Source organism: Gossypium raimondii, chromosome 5, assembly GCF_025698545.1.
Source record: "Gossypium raimondii isolate GPD5lz chromosome 5, ASM2569854v1, whole genome shotgun sequence".
NCBI classification, from domain to species: Eukaryota; Viridiplantae; Streptophyta; class Magnoliopsida; order Malvales; family Malvaceae; genus Gossypium; species Gossypium raimondii.
Genome location: NC_068569.1, coordinates 29,166,259 through 29,189,279, shown reverse-complemented (window position 1 = coordinate 29,189,279; position 23,021 = coordinate 29,166,259). Strand labels below are relative to the sequence as shown.

General features: G+C 33.9%; 1 protein-coding gene, 2 long non-coding RNA genes and 1 pseudogene across 11 annotated transcripts; all 4 read left to right on the top strand.

The window, feature by feature from the left end:
* The first annotated feature begins 3,287 nt into the window (after positions 1–3,287).
* Positions 3,288–4,949, top strand: LOC105771367 (uncharacterized). The gene is made up of 2 exons (XR_001126484.2): positions 3,288–3,371; positions 4,225–4,949. It is a non-coding gene; the product is annotated as an uncharacterized LOC105771367 (long non-coding RNA).
* Positions 4,950–7,580: 2,631 nt separating this feature from the next.
* LOC105770903 (splicing factor U2af large subunit B) lies at positions 7,581–12,682 on the top strand. Of its 8 annotated transcripts, XM_012592264.2 has the most exons (13): positions 7,581–7,842; positions 8,870–9,126; positions 9,224–9,343; positions 9,435–9,514; positions 10,104–10,177; positions 10,257–10,304; positions 10,400–10,459; positions 10,543–10,603; positions 10,696–10,808; positions 10,883–11,329; positions 11,438–11,573; positions 11,952–12,019; positions 12,357–12,682. In XM_012592264.2, exons 1-13 carry the CDS (start codon positions 7,726–7,728, stop codon positions 12,492–12,494), a joined length of 1,719 nt encoding a protein of 572 aa, XP_012447718.1. In that variant the 5' UTR covers positions 7,581–7,725; the 3' UTR covers positions 12,495–12,682. The 8 variants fall into 8 exon arrangements, with proteins under 8 accessions (XP_012447718.1, XP_052487430.1, XP_052487431.1 ...); XM_052631470.1 differs by lacking the exons at positions 11,952–12,019; positions 12,357–12,682 and adding an exon at positions 11,683–11,915; XM_052631471.1 differs by lacking the exons at positions 7,581–7,842; positions 8,870–9,126; positions 9,224–9,343 and adding an exon at positions 9,811–9,876 and having other exon boundaries at positions 9,436–9,514.
* A 402-nt stretch (positions 12,683–13,084) lies between these two features.
* LOC128041231 (uncharacterized) lies at positions 13,085–17,671 on the top strand. Of its 2 annotated transcripts, none has more exons than XR_008195943.1 (2): positions 13,085–16,079; positions 17,196–17,671. It is a non-coding gene; the product is annotated as an uncharacterized LOC128041231 (long non-coding RNA). The 2 variants fall into 2 exon arrangements; XR_008195944.1 differs by having other exon boundaries at positions 17,180–17,671.
* Positions 17,672–19,962: 2,291 nt separating this feature from the next.
* Positions 19,963–22,693, top strand: LOC105766945 (U11/U12 small nuclear ribonucleoprotein 31 kDa protein-like; annotated as a pseudogene).
* Positions 22,694–23,021: the final 328 nt, after the last annotated feature.

The window sequence follows — 23,021 nt, the reverse complement described above, 5'->3', positions numbered from 1 at the left end:
TCGGATTCCATTAGGACACATCGTTTGCAAGAGTCCGCATATGGCATTACATCCCAGAATTTGTTACATAATTATGGGTGAAATTAATATTGAAGAGATTATTTGTGGCTATAGTTCAAAAGTTCACAAAAAAGTATCGACAAAGCTCTCTCCTCAATGAAAAGAAATGTAATGAGCCACGAAAATAACTAAAGAATAGAGTATTCGCATGATTTATCCGTTCTGTGATTCATTGTTTGTGTTACCTTATCAGATGGAGAGGTAATGGTACTAGGCTTCATATAGCCATATATGAAATTTCTACCTATAAGTTGGTTGAAATCAAACCGAGTTTAATACCATCGAGAGAGAGGTTCTACATATAGACAAGTCAATTCGAATGAAGTGGACACTAGGCCAAAAGATAAGCGAACTATCATATTGTAGACTTTCAATTAATGAATTTTCAAGATAATTGTATTGAGAGAAAAAGGCATGAGAACTCACTAAGTTCTTATGGACTTACTTTCATGTTATTGTGTATTGCAAGTTAAAAATAAAGAATCTGAGAGTTCAATGAGGGATTAAACCAGAATCCGTCGAGTGAAGGAAATTTTTTGTCTTGGTCGTAATGTGTATACAGTGGGGCGACCTTGAAGTGAAACCTCAGGTCTTAATTAAATCAGTATCTAGTTGTATCTAGAATGTTATGCTCAACTTAGGCCTAATGTTAACATGTGGATGATTTCCTCATAAATAATTTTGTATCTTAGAATTAAGTTTTATAACTGGAAATAAATTCATATACATCGTGCGATTAGCCAGTTAGTTTATATTCTATTTATACTACATGTTATGAAATCCAAGCACAAGTAGTTAGAAGAGTAGGCAATTGGATTTTGATTCTAGTTCTATAAGGACGAAAATGGTGACTTATTAAATGTACTGACTAAATAACAATGTGTTAATAGTTTCAAGTCTTACAAGTAGCACTCTGTAGTTTGGATCCAACGGTCGAGTCGAATATGGGGTGTTATAGATAAAAAATTACAAATGATATATATATTGGTGAAGAATACAAAGACCATAGAGAATTAAGCTAGACTAACAATGTCAAAAGCACCGCTAGCCTTATCACTATCAAGGGCTTCAAGTAATTCCATAGGAGTTATTTCCATAACATTTAACCCTTTCAAATCAACATAAACCATGTTGATAATTCGATCAGCAATATGATTAGCCTCCTTAAGGATATGCCTTATCACCCAACGCTTTTTGTTTTACAATAGCTTTTAAATCCGCCTAACGAAAGTTGAATTCTGGTTTTTTGAAGTTTTCCTTTGAATAGCTTGAACTACCTCTAGGCTGTCAGTTTGGATCAAAATCCTATCCACTCCTCGATCATGTAACATGGTCAAACCATCCAGAATGCCTCATAACTCGGCTTTAAGAACTAAGCATACCCCTAAAAAGTTATTAAAACCCATAATCCATTCCCCTAGATGATTTCGCACCACTCCCCCTGTAAATGCAAAACCTATATTCAAATTAACTGCCCCATCAATATGCAAGTGAACCCAATTATCTAGTAAGGGATCCCTCCGAATGAAATTACATATTTGATTCAAGCCTTCCTTATGTGTGGACCAAAATTGTCTTGCCCAAGTAATAGAATCTTTAATAATCTCATCAACTATCCATGTTAGGCCTTGGATAACCTACCTATAGTCTTATTATTAGTGTTAAAAATCTAGCCTCACAACTTTTCCTACCAACTCTCCAATCTCCCATAAAATTTTCCGGTTATACAAGTGACCCAAAAGACTGGGGAGGCAAATCTAAGTCTTAACCAAGCTTGGGTATGGTTTTGCAGAGTCAAAGTTCGTTGACCAAGGCTAAACCGTTAAGTATTAGCCAAAAACGATCCAAGGTCCCTAACTAGTAATTGATTAACCTTCTCAGAAAAATTGATTGTTAGGATTTCATTAATAGTTGATCTCTTAATATCTTCCTCTTCAAATTCCATTTCCAAATCTGGTACTTCATTCACCCTTCTCTTGATAGATAACCCCCTACGAGTTTACCTTTCTAAGTCATTGTTGGTGTAGGATGCAAATCCACCCTAAATAACAAGTCCGAAATCATCGATTGCTCCTTAAGGTAGACTTTTTTGTGGAAAAGTCATCAGGCTGGCCATGCCATCTTTTTCACCAACAACGTTAGAGGAGTCCACAATATTTGACATTCCCTAACGTTGCAAATGATATATTTCAATTTCTATTTGCAATGGGTTTGGATGAGTGGATTCAATTGTTTAAATTTATTTTACCTTTACGAATGATTGATTTTAATGCGAATAATAAATAGATTCAAAATTCAAATAAGCAAATTTGAAGTTAAATTTTACAAAAACTGCATATGTTCAACTTGTTGGTCTATGACATAAGTATAATTGATTTTCTAAATTTTTAGATACATTTGAAGTTAAATCTCATAGTTTTTGTTTTAGTCATCCAACTCTAATAAGGTTTCATTTTGGTCACCCTGTTAATTCCAGAGGTGTGCAAAATTCGGGTAAAATCGAAAAAATTAATAAATAAAATTATAATATATAAATAGGCCCACTATTTACCTAAACCCAATTATCCAACCCAACCCAATTACCCAACTCAACTCAATCATAAAAATTACAAATAATTTAATAAATAAAAATAAAATTCTAAAAAAGTCTAAAACTAAAACTAAAGTCTAATAGCTGTAATAGCCATTCCATTCGCCTAGAGGTGCTCATGGTAGGGTTGGCCGGCCCGAAAAAATTTCGGCCTGGTCCTAGGCCGAGCCAGCCCGACCCAAAATATGGGCCTAGAATTTTGCCTGCTCGGCCAGGAAAAATCCATAAGCTGCCCTGCCCGCCCATTTTTTAAATAAATACCAAAAATTATTTTAAAAATTAAAATAAAATAAAAAGTATTTTAAAAATATTTTAAAATTAAAAAAAATTTAAAAAATATTTTAAAAAAATTTTAAAATTTAAAAAATTTAATAAAATTATTTTAAAAGTATTTTAAAATTAAAAAAATAAAAAATAATAAAAATATTTATTATATTCGGGCTGGGTCGGGCCGGGTCCGGGCCAAAAAAGTTGTGCCCGAGGCACGGCCCGTTTTTTAATCGGCCTCGTTTTTTTGCCCAAGCCCATATTTCGGACCTATATTTTTACCCAAACCCTCCCATATTTCGGGCCGGGCCGGGCCGCCCGGCCCATGAGCACTTCTACATCCGCCTGACAGTCCGCCTGTTCTGATTTGGTTTCCTCACAAATTTTTCTCTAATTTTTCTTGTTCTTCTCTGTACCTCTGTCAACCCTCAACTCACTGCATCTTTCCAAAAAGGTAATAAATCTCCATTTCTCTGCTTTCATTTATTTGTTTTTGGACTAGGGTTTCTTGAGAAACTGACTGAAACCACTTCCATTTTTAGAGTCCGCTAGATGGGTAAGTGATGATCTTTTTATTAATCTGTAGATAGGCTTTTGTTATTTTAACTTAATCATGATAATGGGTTCGATTTATTTGATTTGGAAATGAATTAAGTAAAAAGAAAGAAAAAAAATACAGACCTTCAATGAAAATATTGGTTCGGGAGATTTACATCTAAAGAATATGTATATGTTAGTAGTTAGTGACTTGATGAAGAGGCTTGTATCATAGTATCATTGTAAAACATTATTCAGTCAACAAATCGGGTTTGGTAACAATCTGAAAAGGATTAGTAGAAAGTTGATGCTCGTATGTTGTGGGATGCTGTTGAGGATTTAGTATTGTGGTGCTTTTATTCTCCAATGGTTGTCCTTGCATTAGATGCAAACTGGGTTCATTAATACTAAGAGGTGAGAGATTTAAACCGTGAAAGATTTAATAGGCTTCATTCATTAGAGCTGCTCAAGAGGGGCCTTCTTTCATGCAGGTTCATTTGATTCCCTGAAGCTTTTGGTTACTTAATCTTATCATCTGTTTCTTTCGACAATTAAAAGGGTTTAGATGAAACCAAGATATCAATTTGCTTCATTACATTTACATCATTGCTTATATTAGATTCTTGGCTTTATAAGTTAGCCTTTAAGGCCGGAATCATGAATTGGCGGTCGAGTACAGACCACGTCCGAAGTTTCGACTACAAAATATGGTGAATCTAAGTTAATTTACTGGTAATTTAGCTGCCTAATAAAATCGAATTGATATGCAGATTTATATATCAGACAAAAGGAACAAAAGACCAAACACAGAATCCTGCATAAAGCATATATGCCAACTAGTTGGAAAGCTAACCATATGAATGTGTTTGAGCATCACTCTTATTTAGATTAATTGTTGTTTAAGATCATGCTAAGTTCATTAAGGTTGAAACTAAGTGTGATTAGTGGTCAAGCCTAAGTTCATTTCTAGTCAAGGTTGATGTTAGATTTTTAAAGGTCCAAAAGATTCAAACTCCACATGAGTTTAAGTCTTAGGTGTAAGGAGGCCTTCACTACTCCCATATGAGTTTTGAAAATGCTTATAGTTTTGTCTTATAGTTTAAAGCGAGAGGCATGGAGGAAAATGCTTTACTGTTAAGTTGTGGAATTTTAGACTGAAATGTATTCATTTAATACCTTGTTCTGCAATTTTGCTTTCTTTTATCATTTGGAGCTTTAATATTAGACTGAAATGTATTCATTTAATACCTATGTAAAGTTTGAAATTTTAAGTATGCAATTGCTGAACTGAATATACTTAAATTTGTTGAGGATATGGACTGCTACTGGTTGAAATAATAGGGAATTATGAGAGGTTAAATGCCAACTTTGGCCTTTGTCCAAATGCTGGACTTTCAGCATTTAATTTCCCTGTTTAAAGATGTTTAAACTTGTTAAAAATGCAACAATTGCATATGTTATTTATTTAATTAAATAAATAATACTGAGTTCTTTACCTTTTCTTCCTTGGTTGTTTTGTTGCATCTTTATGCTGGTATGAGTGGTGAATTTAGTGAAATTTTAGTGAAATTTCTAGCTGTCGAGGGAGTTGCTGAAGCATGCAGTTTGCATGCATGCTGTCTAATTTCTTACCAATTTAGGTGGTCTGATCGATGGTTGTTTATTGTTGTCCAAATTATAATTTAAGATCATCCAAATGATGAGGAAATTCAATTCGAGTAATTCGGTTAATTCGGGTAATTCGGTTAATTCGGTTAATTCGGTTAATTCGGTTATTCAGGTAATTCGGTTATTTTTTAACCAAAAATAAAAAACAGATAATTTTCGGTTAATTTGGTTAACCGACCGAATTAACCGAAAAAATTTTGGTTTAGTTAATTTTTTTGAAAAAATTCGGTTTGGTTAACGGTTAAAATTTTTGAAAAGTCGGTTAATTCAGTTAATGTTATTTCAGGTAGGTTAACCGGTCGGTTAATCGACTGAACTCTCCTAGTTAATTCTATGTTATTATACACTCATTTTACTCACCCAATTTTAATAAATTTTCATTTTAGTCAATCATTTACTTTTTAAAAATAATTTTATTTTTTCCCAAAAAGCACTTGAGATTTTATATGAAATTGACTTATTCAACTGTGGAGATAAAACCCTTAGTTTTCTTTGTATCTCAATTCTCTCAAGTTTTTCTTTGAGAAACCAATTTTTCCATGAAAAGCCTAGATTTTTCCCTTTTACTAAAAGGCAAAAATTAATTCTCAAAAGAAAAATAAAGGAAGTTTAAAATATAAAACGGTTTTCCCGTTAAAACCCAAGTATTTTATTTTGTAAAACTTCAGGTTTTCGCTTTTAATAGAAAAAACTAAAATTATTTTAAAAGGAAAAAACAGTAAAGGAAATTAAAAAGGTAAAATGGCTTTTCCTATAATAACCTAGATAATTCCTTATAAAATCTCGTATTTTTCTTTTATTAAAAAATAAAATTAATTTTAAAAAATAAAAATAAAGGAAATTAAAAATATAAAATGGTTTTAACTATAAAAATTTAAGTTTTTTTCCTGTAAAACCTTAGGTTTTTATATTTTAATGGTAAAAACTAAAATTAATATTAAAAAGAAAAAGAAAAGTAAATTAAATTAAATTTTAGAAAAACTAAAACTGAAGTTGGGTAGCTAAAATAAAACGGTTGTTGACGACAGTGCTAACCAAAATAAAACTTATAAAATTGAATGATTAACTGAGTAATTTATCCTTTAAAAATTGAATCAAAATTAAATCGTATTTTATATGTAAATTCTAGCAATGGGTATTAAAACTATATATTTTTTGGGTGCTTTGAAAATTGGTTATAATTTGTTTTGAATGTAATTGCTTGTAATTTCATATATAAAATATTTAGATAATCATTGTAATTAGTGAACCTTGTTAAATTAAGTGTAACAAATTTTTATTAGAGTAATTAGGTGGATAATTACAGTTAAATCCAATTACCCTATGAATTTTCAAATATACCCATATGTGATTTAAGTTAAAAAAGTTATTTTTAATAATAATATTTTAATTTTTAGATATATATTTTTTGTTTTAAAATATAATTATATATTAATTTACTTATCTTATTTAAATGATCTAAAATTTTATCGGTGATAGATAATTTTCTATACATTTTAGCCTATTAAATATTTAATTAAATTACATAGTATTTATTAAATATTATATGTTTTAATTTTAACTAAATTATATAAAATTTATTATTAATTACTTATTCAAGGACCAAAAATTATGACAAATAGCATATGTTAAATATTAGAAAGAGAATAGTTGAACAAATATGAGATGTTAGTGTAATTAGATAAAATTGTACATAATATTTATTTTTCTTGTTAATTTTATTGGTAATCATGTTGTTGATACTTTATTGGATTAACATGTTACATACAATAATTTGATTTTAAATTTTGTTACTTGTCTAGAGAAATTTTTATCAAGTATTATTGATGAATTTTTATATTAATCGGTATATTATTTAAAATTTAAAATAATATAATTGTGTAATTACAATACATACTACAAAATATAATATAGGAAATTATTAATTATACTTTGTTAATCAAACATGTTGAGGAAATATATATATATATATATATATATTTTTGTAATTACAAAAGGATGTGATTACTATCCTAATAATTACATTTTCATTCAACTACTCTTAAGCAACTACAAGCGCATTAATATTTAAGTTATATTTGCAATTTAAAAGAAAATATGCATTTTATTTTATAAAAAATAAAACTGACTCGTTATGTTGGTATTTTAAAATTTATAAAACGACTTCTATTTAGTATTATTACATTATTTTCAGTGTCTATTAATTATAATATAAATAATTATTTAATACAATATCTTGAACTACCTATTAATATAATTATTTATAATTGGACTTTGTACTTAAAAATAATTAATAATACCTTAATAAGTTAAGAGTTTTAATTTTTCTATAAAGGAAAGGCTGAAAATGATGATAAGAAGAAGCCCAAGCCCTACTCTTTTTCTTACATGGGCTAAACTAGCACTAAGGTATTTATTAGACCCAACTTATAATCCCCAATTTTGGAATTTAAATACAAGGAAAAAAAGAGAGAAGAAAATCCCTAATTTGTTTACTTGCTAGCTTATTCTTCTTCTTGCTGCCGACAAATCGAGTTTGGGATTTGGGAATTTGCGATTGGGAATTTCAAGTTACCAAATTTCCGGCCAAAGCTTGGGAAAAAATGACTGATTACGAAGAACCGCGGTATCAAGGAAACGGAGATAACCTCGAAAACAGTTATGGCGGAGGTTCTTCTCCTAAGTCTCGTTCCGACGATCAAAACGATTCTAAATATCAGGTTAGATCTCGACAACTTCAGCTTTATTTCGTCTGTTAAGATTTTTAATTGTTTCTTCAAGTTCTTGTTTGAAGGAACTTCTAAGGAATTTGTGTGGTTTTGTTGGATTTTTACCACGCAAAACCTTGAATTTATTGTTTGTTAGCTTTGGGGAAAGCACAATGGGAAATCATGAACGGATAAGCTAAAAATATCAAATGTGCAATATGTAATATGATTTTATTTTTAGATTGAACTATTACTTCATCATTAGTGTTTTAATAATCTATCTTGATTATACTTTGCGTCATTTGCATTCCTTTTCTGAAAACCTCTTAAGGAGTAAATAGAATATAGAAAAAAAAGCTAGCTAGCAATTGGAGCCCTAAATTTTAATGGGAGTTTTTCCAAGGCTCTATTTTTTCTTCGAATTAGGTTTATTTATTTATCCGGAAATTTGGCTAGTTTGACAGATAGCATTTTGAATTTCTTCTAGTACTTAGTTTTGTTCTAACTTCAAGCATAAGCATTAGAAAATGATGCATATATTGTAAAATCTAGAGTTTTCTTTTCTTTCTTTCCTTTTTTATACAAACAGTTTTTTAAAACAGCATGAGCTTCTCAGAATTCAAATTACATATTATGCTTCAGTTTTATCGTTCCTGTTTTTATCCCGTATGGCTGGGGGGATAGGAGGAAATAGAACCGGGTTTTTTGGGTCAGGCAATCCTGTATGTTTATATCTCCATCTACTATGTTTTGCTGACGTTTGTTCTTATTTTAGATCTTGAGTATTTACATATACAGATGTTCAGTTCTAGTTTTCTCATTGAATTTGGCTACTTGACAGGTTGTCTTTTCAATAAAATTTTACTGCTTAGATTTGTTCTAGGCTAAGGTTTTTCTTGGAAAATAGTTTTCTTGATGTGAATTTTATGCCTGTTCTACATTTGGGATTTTATTGTTATGGATTACATTCAACTCTACATTTGGTCTCTTATTGATGTAAGATAAATGCAACCTTAAGTATTTCTTGTATGGGTCTCAGGATTATGAGAGAGAGTCTTCTAAAAGCAGGGAAAAGGAGAGAGAGAAAGGGCGTGACAAGGAAAGGGACAAGGACCGTGATCGCCACAGGGATAGGGATAGAGATAAGGATAGGGATAGGGACCGAGAAAAGGATCGTGATCGTGAACGCCATCACAGAGATCGTCATAGGGATCGTAGTAGGGAACGCAGTGAGCGAAGGGATCGAGGAAGAGATAGGGATGATGATGATTATTACCGCAGTCGAGATTATGACAGGTAATTTCCGCTTTAATATGAATTGTTTTGATCATTGCTTTTTTCTTCTTGTTAATATAGGTTAATGAGTTATTTTTTGCTCAAATGTTATTTACAGAAGAAGGGACTATGATAGAGACAGGGAGGATAGGCATAGGCGCCGGTCAAGGAGTAGATCTGAGCGCAGATCAAAGTCGAGATCTCCTTCTCGGTCTCGGTCTCGCTCACGCTCAAAGAGGTAGATCATGAAGAACTTGATTATAAGGATAAATTATGTGGTGGCAGTTATATATTCTGGTTTCTGGTATGCTAACTTCATTATTTTGCAGCAAAAGGATTAGTGGTTTTGACATGGCCCCTCCAGCTTCAGCAATGTTAGCTGCTGGTGCTGTGGCAGCTGCTGCTGCAGGTACATGTTCCTTTCATAAAATTTAATATTGTTATACATGGTTAACTGTTATTTTTGTTTTTGGATGATCTAGTGTGGAAAGTTCGTATCAAAATACTGGTCTGGTTTTGGTAAGCTGTATTTTTTCTTCTGTTTTGTATATATTGCCTTTTAAGCAGTGACCTTTGGAAAGCTATAATATTGTTTTCAATTTTTTTACTTAGTGAATAATTCTGGAACTGAGAGGGTTTTTGGTTTTGTCTTCTGTTTGGTGTTTGTTTGTTTGTTTCTATGTTTCTGTCTTTGATTTTAAGAAGGCAATGGCGTGAGCCGACTTCTGTAGCTTTTATGTACAAGGAGGAATCAATGCACCCGTTTTGATGGTATTGTACGTCTTCAACTGGCAACTATTGCCTGTTTTGGTAGTCTTGCTAAATATTTCCTCCAGATTTTGCTTGTGATGAATTCCTTTTTCAATCTCTAAAAATGCAAGAGGTTTGCATATGCTATGGAAATGAAGCATAAAAGTCCTAATGCTAAACCCACTGCTATAGAATTCTGACTTTGATTTATAACTATGTCCTCATATGAAATATGAATTTCATTTCAGGGCAGATTCCGGGGACAACTAACCCAACCATACCTGGAGTGTTTCCTAACATGTTTCCTATTGCAACTGGACAGGTATATATTGCTCTCTACACCTGATATTTATGAGCTTGCTTTATTTCCTGTAACTTCATTTAATTTTGGTTTTCTGCAGCCATTTGGTGCTCTCCCAGTTATGCCAGTTCAGGCAATGACTCAGCAGGTTGGATGGATTATGCATGCAATGTAGAATGCACCTTTCTTTAGAAAACATTATCTTGCATTACAGAAATTATGGATTTTATCTTGTGATTTCAGGCTACTAGGCATGCTCGTCGGGTGTATGTTGGAGGGCTTTCTCCTACCGCTAATGAACAGGTTCCACCTTACACTGTTGTATCTTTTATTGCCATTATGATTGCAGGTGGAGCCAATACTGATCCTTAATGTTTATATTATAGTCTGTTGCAACTTTCTTCAGTCATGTTATGGCTGCAATTGGTGGAAATACTGCTGGTCCAGGTATACTTGGGGGTTTTGTATTAATTACATTACCAAGCTACCTGCTTTATTTTTCTTCTATATCTGCTCATTGTTTTTGGTTATGTATTCAGGGGATGCTGTTGTTAATGTCTACATAAACCATGAAAAGAAATTTGCTTTCGTAGAGATGAGATCTGTAGAGGAGGCTAGTAATGCAATGGCTTTAGATGGGATTATCTTTGAGGTAATTTTAGTTTCTTTTTGGATCTTGATGCCAAATCCTTTATATAGTTGTGCTTACTTTTTTTGCACTTTCAGGGAGCACCTGTGAAGGTGAGGAGACCTAGTGACTATAATCCGTCGCTTGCTGCAACACTTGGTCCAAGCCAGCCCAATCCGAATCTAAATCTAGCTGCTGTGGGTCTAACGCCAGGTTCCGCTGGCGGGCTTGAGGGCCCCGACCGCATATTTGTTGGTGGGCTTCCATATTACTTCACAGAAGCACAGATTAGGGAGTTATTGGAGTCTTTTGGGCCTCTTCGAGGTTTTGATCTAGTAAAAGATAGAGAAACCGGGAACTCTAAAGGCTATGCATTTTGTGTTTATCAAGACCTGTCAGTTACAGATATTGCTTGTGCTGCCCTAAATGGAATTAAAATGGGTGATAAAACGCTCACTGTTAGGCGAGCAAACCAGGGTGCTACCCAGCCTAAACCCGAGCAAGAGAGTATACTCCAGCATGCACAGCAGCAGATTGCTTTGCAGGTTAAGATTAGATATTATTCTTTTATTAAAATCTTATAACATCATATCCCTTGCAATTTCGGGTGTTATTAGGTACATCTAATTTGCTTATTCTTTTTTCTTTTTCAGAGGCTAATTTTGCAACCACAAGGTGTGCCAACAAAGGTTGTGTGTTTGACTCAAGCACTTAATGTTGATGATCTCAGAGATGATGATGAGTACGAGGACATTGTGGAAGATATGAGACAAGAGGGTGGAAAATATGGTAAAATCCCTTCTTAAACAATCTGATACCCTCTTTTTAACATGTGTACTCTCTTATCTATTTTTATTAATTTCTTTTATTTTCTTGTGTTTATATTTCTGTTTTACAGCACTTTCTTGTTCTACATTCTGCTATAAAGAATCAAGCCTAACATACTCAGACAGAAGACTTGCTATATCCCTCTAAATATTTGACACTGCTTTCTCTAACCTATTCTTTTGGGACAAATATGTGTTTTTTCCCCTCTTTCTGGAATTGAAATTTTTACAGAAAATATGACCTATATATTTGACACTACTTTCTCTAACCTATTCTTTTGGGTAAAAATGTATCTTTTTTCTCTTTTCTGGAATCGAAATTTTTACACGAAAAATGCAGGTGCATTGGTGAATATTGTCATCCCACGCCCAAATCCGAATGGAGAACCTGCCCCAGGTGTCGGGAAGGTCAGTATTGAGGCTTTTTACATTTTCTTCTGTGGTTTTTTAACTTTCTGTTTAAGTACTGCTATCTAATACTTGTTGGTCATGGTATGGGGATACGATCCTCCAAAATCTCCAAATAAATGGAAAAACTTGGACATATCTATGTTGGATACATACCCGTGGCCAACATTTACACCCAATTCCAAGTAACATAGTATATTTTTTTTTCTTTGGTTTAGTTATTTGATCATTGTCTTGTCTTCATCTTATCCATGGTATTGGCAAGTGAATGTATTGACTTGGTCATTTCTACTCTATTCAAACTCCTGATGTTACTGTAATTCTCTGGTGCAATTAGGTATTTCTGGAATACTCGGATGTTGAAGGTTCGAAAAAGGCTCAAGCTGCAATGAATGGTCGGAAATTCGGCGGAAATCAAGTTATTGCCGTTTACTATCCAGAAAACAAGTTCGCACAAGGGGAATATGACGGCTAATGTAGAGATAAAATCATCATAGCATTGTGCTTGTACTGATTCTATGTTTATGTCTGATCATTATCTGGTTCCTTAGGAATTTTGTAGTGGCAACCTGTGGTCGAACTTCGGAATTTGACAGTGGAACATATCATGTCATAATACGTTAGAACTAGTTTAGATGAATGTGTTGTTTAATGATTTTTTGAGCCTTTGCTGCACTTGAATATGTTTATTATAAGGTGTTTTATTTGCTTTGGTGAATTGCATTTTAAAACTGCAGTTGAACCAAATGCAGTGAAAAAAGTAGTTGATTTAAGATTGAAGTGTGTTGTATTGTTGTCGAAAGAGGCTTCGGAAAATAAAATGTTAATTTTAGAGATAAAAAAAAATGAATTAATATTATTATATTTTAGTAAAACTATAAAAAAAAATAATTGTAACTTGTTATTAATATCTTGATATTTCAAATATAAATTTTTTAAATAATTAATATTAATTATTAGTAAAATTTAATTTGAATATATAGATTACATTTTAAATATGTTTAAAAATGAATTTTAATAGAATAAAACATAAATTCATTAGATTAATTTTCATAAAATAGAGGTGAAATTTATAATCAAACCTAATTAGTTAAGTACATATATAATTAAAATCAATAAAGCTGATTGATTTAAATATTGGCAAATAACCATCATGGCGAGAGAAACAGTTCGTGACAACCTTCTCACGGCGGAAGAGGTAGATCATTTGGAACGTAGCACTAAAAAGATTAAGGCAGCAATCAGAGATGCTCTTGGGAGTTGGAGGATCGGTTCTCGATCCTTTAAAGATTCACTGTTGGAGTCAAAAGTTTTCACTGGTTTTTGTCGTACTTCTTTTGCGGTGGATGAGGATGATCAAGACTCGGATAAGGAGAGTCGAGAAAATCTGAATGGAGTGGAAACTCTTCCTACAATACGTATTAGTAAAAATCTTTAGAAGGAACTGCGCAGGCCCTGGCGTCAAGCACTTATTACCGAATTACTCGGTAAAACAATTTCCTTCAACTCACTATTGGAATAAGTTTCAGTTCTTTGGCGTTTGGATGGGATTTTGATTTCATCGAATTGGGTTATGGATTTTATGCGGTCAAGTTTGAGAAACAGGAGGACAGATTCAAGGTGATGATTGAGGGCCGGTGGAAAACTATGGACCATTATTTGACGGTTAAAAAATGGAAGCCAAACTTTCATCCCGAAACAGCAGTTGTGTGGTCAACAGTGATTTGGATTTATCTCCCTGGTTTACCTTTGGAGTATTTCCATGAATCGGCTCTGATTGATGTAGGAAAGCTTGTGGGGAAACCAATCAAGGTTGATTCGAATACATCTTTGGCGACTCGAGGCAAGTTCGCTAGAATATGTGTGGAGGTTGATTTGTCAAAACCTTTGTTGTCGCAAGTACGTATTGGTAACTTTGCTCAAAACATCGAATATGAGGGTCTCCGTACTGTCTACTTTTCTTGTGGTTGTTTTGGTCACCGTTTGGAATCCTTTCTCTCATCAAGCGGCACAAAAGGAGCAGGTGTAGCCGGAGGCTGTGGCCACGACGGCGGAACCCATGGTAACGGAAAATTTGGTCGACGCTGATGGTCCAAAACGTGATGGGCCGTGGATGTTGGTTAAAAGAAACCCGAGTGAAGGCAAGAAACACTAGCAACAAGAATTTAGGGATGGGGCGTATTTCCAGGGATTCTAATAAATTTGAGATTCTCATGGAGATTGAAGCTCTTAAGGATATCCGAATTGGGTCAGAGAATATCATGGCCGCTATTAATGTGGGGACGGGGAAGAAAAATAATGGGTCGAGAGCTAGGCCTTACAGAGTGAGAGAATGAAGGCCTCAGCATGGGCGGATTACTTTACAAGAATGGTTGGACAGAGTTTTGATCAATCCGGAAGCTCTGTATTATTTTCCAGAGATGAGTGTGCTTAATATTATATGCCACGGTTATATTTTGATCGCCACCCAATTCTTCTTAATACTTTGGGTCGTTATGTCCTTTCCAAGAGACTTGCGGCCTTTTTTAGATAGAAAGCTGCCCGGCTTACCAGTATGGACTTTAAGGAAATCTTCACGAGAGAGTGGATGGAAAACTCGAGCAGTGTTGCACATGCCATTGAAACTGTCACTAGGGCTATTAAGGAGTGGAAGTCCTCTTTTGGTAATATTTTTGGTGAGGAAACAGTCATTGATCAAAAGGTCGCAGGGTATTCAAAATTCACTTCTGTTGTATATTTTCTTCTTATTTGCATCAATTAGAAGCAACTCTTAATACTGAATATCAGACCATTTTGACGCAAGAAGAATTATTGTCTTCAGAAATCTCTTTTAGACTGGATTTCTAAGGGTGAATGGGACACTCGATTTTTTCACCTTACAACGTTGATGTGACGAAGCCGAAATAAGGTGTCGGGTTTATTCATTGATGATTCTTGGGTAACTAACCAAAGAACTATGATGGAACATGTGGTAAATTACTCTGATCAACTCTTTGCTAGGAAGCAGGTATCCTCGTTACCTCGTGTTTTTCTGATTTTCAATTCAACCCTCACTTGGTTTCGATAGAAGAGGTTTGTAATAGCCTTTTTTCCATTAAAAGATTGAAAGCTCAGGGTCCGGATGATATTCAACCAATCTTTTATCAAAAGCATTGGGATTCGGTGAAAGATTCAATATTTGAATTTGTCAAGGGGGCATGGAATGCTGGTACTTTGTTTTCATTCCTAAAGTAGCAGCAATAGATAGAATCTCTTTGTTCCGGCCTATAAGCCTCTGCAATACTTCCTATAAAGTTTCATCTAAAACGGTTGTCAATCGTCTCCGTCCAGTATTACAACGTCTCATTGGGCCTTTCCAAAGCAACTTTCTTGCTGGAAGGAGCACACCTGATAATCTTTTGGTGACACAGGAAGTGGTTCATTCGATGATGAATATGAGAGGAATTTAGGGGGCGAGGATTCTGAAGGTTGATTTGCAAAAAGCTTATGATAACGTCGACTGGAGCTTCCTCAAGTTTGTCTTGATTGAATTTGGTTTACCGCACCGTCTTATTGATTTGATCATGTTTTGTGTGCAAGCTAGTAAAATCACCCCGATTTGGAATGGCCAAGTGACAGGACGACCCACTGTCACCATATCTCTTCATTATGGTGATGGAAAAGTTGTCACACATGATATTGGATAGAGTCAGAAGAGGTAGTTGGGTGCCTTTTAAAGTCTCTAGACGGGGTCCCCAAATCTCACACATTTTTTTTCCGCTGAGGATTTATTGCTTTTTGCCAAAGCTAGTGTGAACCAGTTGAGCATCATCCAAGGCTGCCTACATGAATTCAGTGCCGCGTCTGGATTATCTATAAACTTCTCCAAGTCTAAACTGTTTGTTTCCCCTAATTACAGCATGTTGCAGCTCTCTCATGGAGGGCTACTTGTGGTATTCCGCTTGCTAATGATTTATGAAAGTGTCTAGGTGTACCGATTATTCATGCTTGTGTAACGAAAGAGACTTACACGCATATTCACAAGACGTCGGCTGTAAACAGGAGTTTCCAAATAGAGCAGGTAAATTTTTCTCCACTTGAAAATCGTATTGATAGACTAACCTCTCTTGTTCAACAATTGACAATAGGAAATTCTCAATAAGTGCAAACTTGTAGGAATGGGATTCATAATGCTTACAGTTATTACACTAATGTGTACCCCACATTCCAAGAAGATCTCCAGGAGCTTATTAAAGAAATTAGAGAATTTTTCAATTGACCACAATGAAGATATGATCCCTATGTCAATACTTATAATCATGGATGGATGGGTTATCTCGATTTTAGTTATGAGCCAAGTCCACATACTCTTACGCAGTTGTTGTCTTCAAAGCAAGTCTCTTGAGGATATGGTTGAATCTCTCACTAATATAGTTCAATGCGTCTGCAAGCAAATATGGAGAACCATCCAGAAAATGGAAAATCAAATCAATTAACTCGTAATTTTATTGAGTGGATTAGAGTCTCAAGAAAAGGAAATTGAAAAAGAGGTGGTAACTCTTGAGGAATCAACTATCAACCTAATAGCAAAGAACTGAAGTCATTTGTGATAGAATCCCCTTCCCTAGAAAGTCAAAGAGAAAATAAAAGATGAAGTCACAAGGGAAGAGATTAAGTTGAGCCTGGGCACTAGGATTTTATCATTGTTCCAAATACCTTTAAGCCTAATAAAAATCGAGAATACTAAAATTTCTTCCACGAGTTTTTAATTTTTTATTGCTTGATTTATTTTTAACCATTTTGCACTTTCTATAGGTTATGTCAAACAATCACCATCCCTTTAACCTAATCATGTACTTTTACTGTATTAGAATTATAATTAGGTTTGTGAATGGTCGATTAAAGAACCAAAGGGGAATCAACACTCCAAAGTTACCTCGACTTCTAATTTGTACCTAATCAAATCTTTTGGTAACGAAATAACATTTAAGAACGTTTAGCCAAAGACATCAAATAAAGGTGCTTGTGGAGAAGTAATTTCGTGGTTAAATATTTTTATTACTTTACTTTTTTTTGTTTTCATTGCATAGCATGTAGTTTGCATAACACATTTAATTTTAACTCATTTGCAATTTTTAATATTTTATTTTGAGTCTTTCCGTTTTTAAATTTCTATTTTAGTATTTTTGATGTGTAGGACTAAATTGGAGGAGTGAAAGGAACTTCAAACGAAGTCTCGAGGCCAAACCAAGTGCCTTAGCTTCGAAGTTAATGCCCAGCGCGCGACTACAAGATGTTACGTCACCGCCCTGGCGCCACAAACTTTGAAACTCGACCTCTATTTAGCGCCCTAGTGCTGACGAAAACCTTCCTAGCTCGAATTTTTCGTGTTTTTGGTGGAGTGAACAGCCCTAACTCTCATGTTAAGGGTATTTTGATATTTTAAAAATTTATATTTGATACCGTTTTACTCGCTTTAGTTGGTTTTCTATTCTTCTTTGAAATCAAGCGCAATAAAAGAACAGTTTCGAAAGTAGATTAAGGGAGCACTTCAAACATTGGGTGAGACCATTTTAATATATTATGTGATTATTTTCTCATTAATTTCTCGTTGTTGTTGGACTTATTTGTTGAAAACATGGACAAAAGAGATAAGTACGACTGTGAACTAAATTCTTGGTCTTCACTCAATTATTTTTTTTATTGTGTTTAGTTGCTTTTATTTGTAATTTTTTTTTTAATTTGATTTTGTGTTGTAGGTATCACTACACCTTAACAGAACGAGTTGTTGATTTTTTTTTTATTGTTTTTAGTTGCTTTTATTATTTTTAATTTTTAAAATTTAATTTTGTGTCATAGTTACCACCACACCTTAACAGAACGAGTCATTGATGCTTCAAAAAGAGCAAATGATGGGTCAACTTCGATATATTTTCTCAGCACTTTAACAAGGAAGTTTCCTAATTCTTCTCTTATTTTTGGAACACTGAGGACAATGTTTGATTTAAGTGTCGTGGAGTCAAGTCAATTTAGTTTGCATGAAAATTTTCTAGTTATTTTTTTTAAAGTTTTCATATTTTATTTTATTTTCAATTTTTGCATGATACATGTAGTTTGCATGAAATCTTAACCCAATGAGATGTTGAATTAATTTTATATGCCTTTGAGATTTGTAAATTTGCTGTAATGAATATTTTCAAAACCTAAATGTTGACTTTATATAGAATTTGTAACATTAATTTATGTCATTAGGATGGTTTTACCTCTCTTCTCTATTGATATGTTTTTTATAATCGTTTTAAGAATTTTTGAGATGATAATTTTGCTTGAAGCATCCTACAAAGAATGATGTAGGTGAAATTTTGAATTATATTGAGATAATAATTTATAACCGACTCAATCCACCCATATTTGATTTTTTTCAGATTATTTTTTAAAGAATATAATACACTAAATATATTAAAAAGCGCTAAAATAAAAGTTTTTAACCCATTAAAAAATTTATATAAAACACTACCACAAATATAATAAATGTTTTATTATATTAAAAATACAAATAAATATAATAGATGTTCTATCGTGTTAAATATATATTTTAAAATTTTATATATTGGGTTGGATTATATAGTTGGATAAATTTTTTTTTTTAGGTTTTGAGAAAAGTGTTTAATTGTTGTTGGGTTAGTGATTTAATATAAATATAAATATAAATATATAATTACTATATTTGGGCCTAGATTGGGACAAAAATTCTTGGCCAAGACTCGATTGGTATAGAAAATGGGCTTTAAATTTGATCAAAGTCCATTTTTTGAGCTTCGTAATTTTTTGTTCAAACATTCCATTATTCGGACGAGGCTTCGAACTTGGATGAATTATCCGAGACATGAGTAGTTGTATTCTCACTTACCTAGTTGAGGAAACTTATGACTTCAACTATGTATAATTATAATTGGTACTTGCGGATTTAAGCACTTAAACATGAATTAATATTCTAGAATCGGCCAAAATTTTGTTGACAGTAATGACGAAATGATTAAATATAAATACAAAATATAATCAAAATAAAAAAAGCATAAATACATTAAAAATTATATGGTTTTTTTAAAGAATGTGAAAAATGGAAATTGAATAACAGATACATAACTAAACTCTGCCAGAAGGGATAAACCAAGTTCATTAGAAATCAACAACCATCCACACCAGGGATTATATCCAATTTAACAACATTAAGTATACCTATTGTAAAAACATGTCTGAAATTCCACCTCTGGAGGACATCAACGGTTGGCTGACTTGGTCATGACCACCATTACGACCCTATTTGTACTGCTACACAAAATCTTGCTCACTGATCGTATCTTAAGCACTTGTTCTTGACGCCATTTGACTCCTTGTAGGATCAAAATTTTAGATGTAAGGAACTAAAATGATGGGCAAAAATGGAGACTATAATTGAAGATTTAGGAAGTAGAAACTTTGGTTTGGGTTAGATGATGATGACAATCCCGATAATGGAAGTCTTTTTTTCTTTTTTAGATTTTCTTCTTTACAATTTTAAATATCTTTTAGATTTTAATAACTTTTTTGAGTTATTTTAATGTTTGTTTTACAAACACCACATTCTATTAAGACTGAATTAGTAATTTAACCTTTTCACTTAAAATAAAATTATTTTCATTCTTTTATCCGCTTTCTATTTTACAACATTATTTTCCTCATTTTATTTCTTTTATTTTCTTTTTCTTTTTAAAATATATATATATAAAAATCAAGACCGACTTACCCAAATTAGAACGTCTCAGTAAGTAGTGATTAACATTCTTGCTCATTACTCTCTTTTATTTCCTGCTTCTTCTACTTCCATTCACATGCAATTTTAGTTCTTTTCGTCGGAGAACCCATTCCAACTACACACCTCATCAAGCTTTCAGCTTTTCTGGAATCAAGAAATCAGGACGGAAATGATTCCAGTAAAACACTCTCTCAAGTTCCGATTTTCAAAAGAGAATTCAGCGCCAATTGCTTCCAAGCGCCGATTCGAAGCGGAGGTTTTAGAAGGTGGCCGGCCCGAGAAGAGGCCGAGGACGGTAGTGGACCGTCCGCAGTGTTCGGCCGTAGTGAAAGCCCTCATGCAACATCCAACCCTAGGTACGTCGAGGAGTTTTTGATAACCTCTTGGATTTTGAAATTTCACATATTATATGATCTAACCCTTATCGATGATATTGCAGAGACGGCAGTCGTCACCCGTATTCCATCGGAGAAGAGACCGAACATTGAAAAAGGCCTGAGGTTTTCAACAGATATTGCAGCCAAAGCAGAGGACGTAGGTCTAGGGTTTACAACATCAAAACCCAAGGCCCTACGGGCGGCAATGCTGAAGTGTCGTTTTGCAGACACCATCTTCAAAGCTCAGCAGAAGATGAAGGGTGAGGGCGAGAATGCTGATCCCAGAAAGTTGAAACAAGAAAAGGAAAGATTCGAACGAAGACTAGTTGACGAAAAGTCGGTGCTGGAAGCTGAGTTGTTGGAGTTAAAAAGGCAACGGGAAAGAGACAGAAAAGCAGCTGGGATTGCATTACAGAACATGAAAAACACGGCTGGGATTGAGATCAATTGGGAAGCTGAGAGGGAATTTGAGATTCTGATTGGATCTTCTTCATCGCCTGGGACTGGGGTTGTTCATCAAACACGTGATGAAGAGATTGAAGAAGGTGAAATTATCTGTTAATCTAAACCGTTCATTGTATAGGAATAGTAGCATAAATTCTTTATTCAAAGTGCAGGTTGGTTCATTTGTGATGAATACCAACATGTAAGTTTTAATGCAAAATTATACTTCTTCCTGTTTCCATGGGTAAGAGTGTCGTTTTTGTTGATATAATAAGGTTTGATTAACAAAAAAAGGTTAGGTTTAAGGAATTTATTTTTGGAAAGTTTCATATGATTCAATTACAGTGGGTGTAAATACATGTTGAATAATAATGATGAATGTAGTACATAGTACTTTCAATTTGCTATTTTTGTTACACTCATTAACAATGTTAAATTCTAACCTCACTTGACGCGTAGCCCAATCCCCAGTTAGCATGTGGCAGTGTGTTAGGAAAAGAACTCATTCAATCCAATCATATGTTGAAGGCCAGAATAATAATAATAAATGAAACTGCTTTCTAAAATTACACTTTCCTTCCTTCACAAGAAAATAACGAAATTCCTAACCTCAATTTCTCTAAAACTAGTTTCATAAAAACTTGTTACTTGCGGTGAACACTCAATCCTTAAACTCTTCTATCCATTTCTTCTCCTTCTGTCTTCTTCATGAATGGAACTCCACTTTCTGGTTCGACTTAGCTTGAATAAATACCCAGTTTCCCCCTTCATAATTCCCATCAAAATCTCCTTTTTTTTCCAAGTATTATCGTGATAGCATGTTGCTTTAAGGTCCCTTGAGTTCCAACAGCATGTTGCAGGCGAGGAGATTGCTGCAAAGTTAAAACCATAATGGTATAAAATGAGGAGAATGGATGCAAATATCCTTCACAACCTTTCTGAGCTCAAGAAATTGCAGATGGATTTTGGCTTTTCAAGAAGCCACTGATTCATGCGCTGGAAAGTTGGCAAGGAAGTCGCGTATTATTAGACTTCCTTGCAAATAGATTTTTGAATTTTGGATCTGAATAATACGCAACTTAAAGTTTAAGGACCATAGAGTAAATGTACATTAATAATTGTAACAAGTTTAGTAGTTTATACTAACAGCTTTCCCGTTTAGAATTTCCAAATTAAAGAAAATGAAAAGAAGACCACCAAAAACGCGATAGTGACGAAGACGAAACCTTTTATTTCCGCTACTCCTCCGCCGTTGCCCCACCGTCATCCTCTTCCTATAATCCCAATCAAGCCATCTCCAAATCCACTGGCGGTGGCGACGGATCCGGCGGTCTGGCCCCATCGAAATCAACACTTCACGTCTCCAACCTCGACTACTCCCTCACAAACTCAGACCTCCACACTTTCTTCTCCACCTTCGGCAAAATCGCCTGCGTAGCAGTCCTCAAAGACTGCACCACAAGGAATTCAAAGGGGGTCGCCTTCGTCCAGTTCGTTTTCCGCGAGGACTCTCTATCCGCGGCGAGTGTCATGCACGGGAAAATACTCAACGGCAAAACCCTCAGCGTTTCCATCGCCGTCGATAATGGACGAGCCCCGGAGTTTATTAAGAAAAGGGTTTATGAGGATAAGTCTAGATGTTATGAATGTCGGGTTGGTTGGCATTTATCTTATGAGTGTCCAAAGAATCGGTTGGGGCCAAGGGAGAGACCGGTGCCAAAGAAAGGGCGGAGAGGTGGCGGAGGACGGTGGGGATCCGGGAGAGGAAAAATCAGAGGGTGGAGAGGGATTTGAAGAGGAGAATTGGGCGTCAGTGGTGGATGGGGCGGCGGAGGTGGCGGAGGAAAAGGAGAAGAAGAAAGATGACAAGAAAAGGCAATTATTTTAGTGATGAGGATGAGTGATTCATTGGTGGAAATGGAGAAACTGGGCTGCCTTTTTACTCTCAAACGAAACCTGGAATCATTTGAAATACTTTTGGTATGACTTAAAGGTTCAATAGATTGTAACAGTTCTTGCACTTGTGTATCTCTAGTGGGGCATTTGTAAATTTATATATGGTTGAAAATTTGAAGGTTAAAATATGGGGTTGGTTTTTATATATTTTATAAATTTAAATTTTAGTTTTATTATCATTATTTTTATTTTTTTAGGAATTTAATTTTTATTTTTAAATTTAAAATTCGTCATGATAATTTATCATTAAATTAGTATTCTTAAGTAAAAATGGTATTTGCTTTGTAGTTAAAATAATTAACTATATTAATCATATATTAATTATTTAGACTAATAAATAATAATATAAAAGTAGAAAAATTAAATTATGTTAAAAATTAAAGCATATGAATTTAGTCCAAATTTTAGCATAACATAAGAATCAAAATTGTCAATATAAGAAAACTCAAAC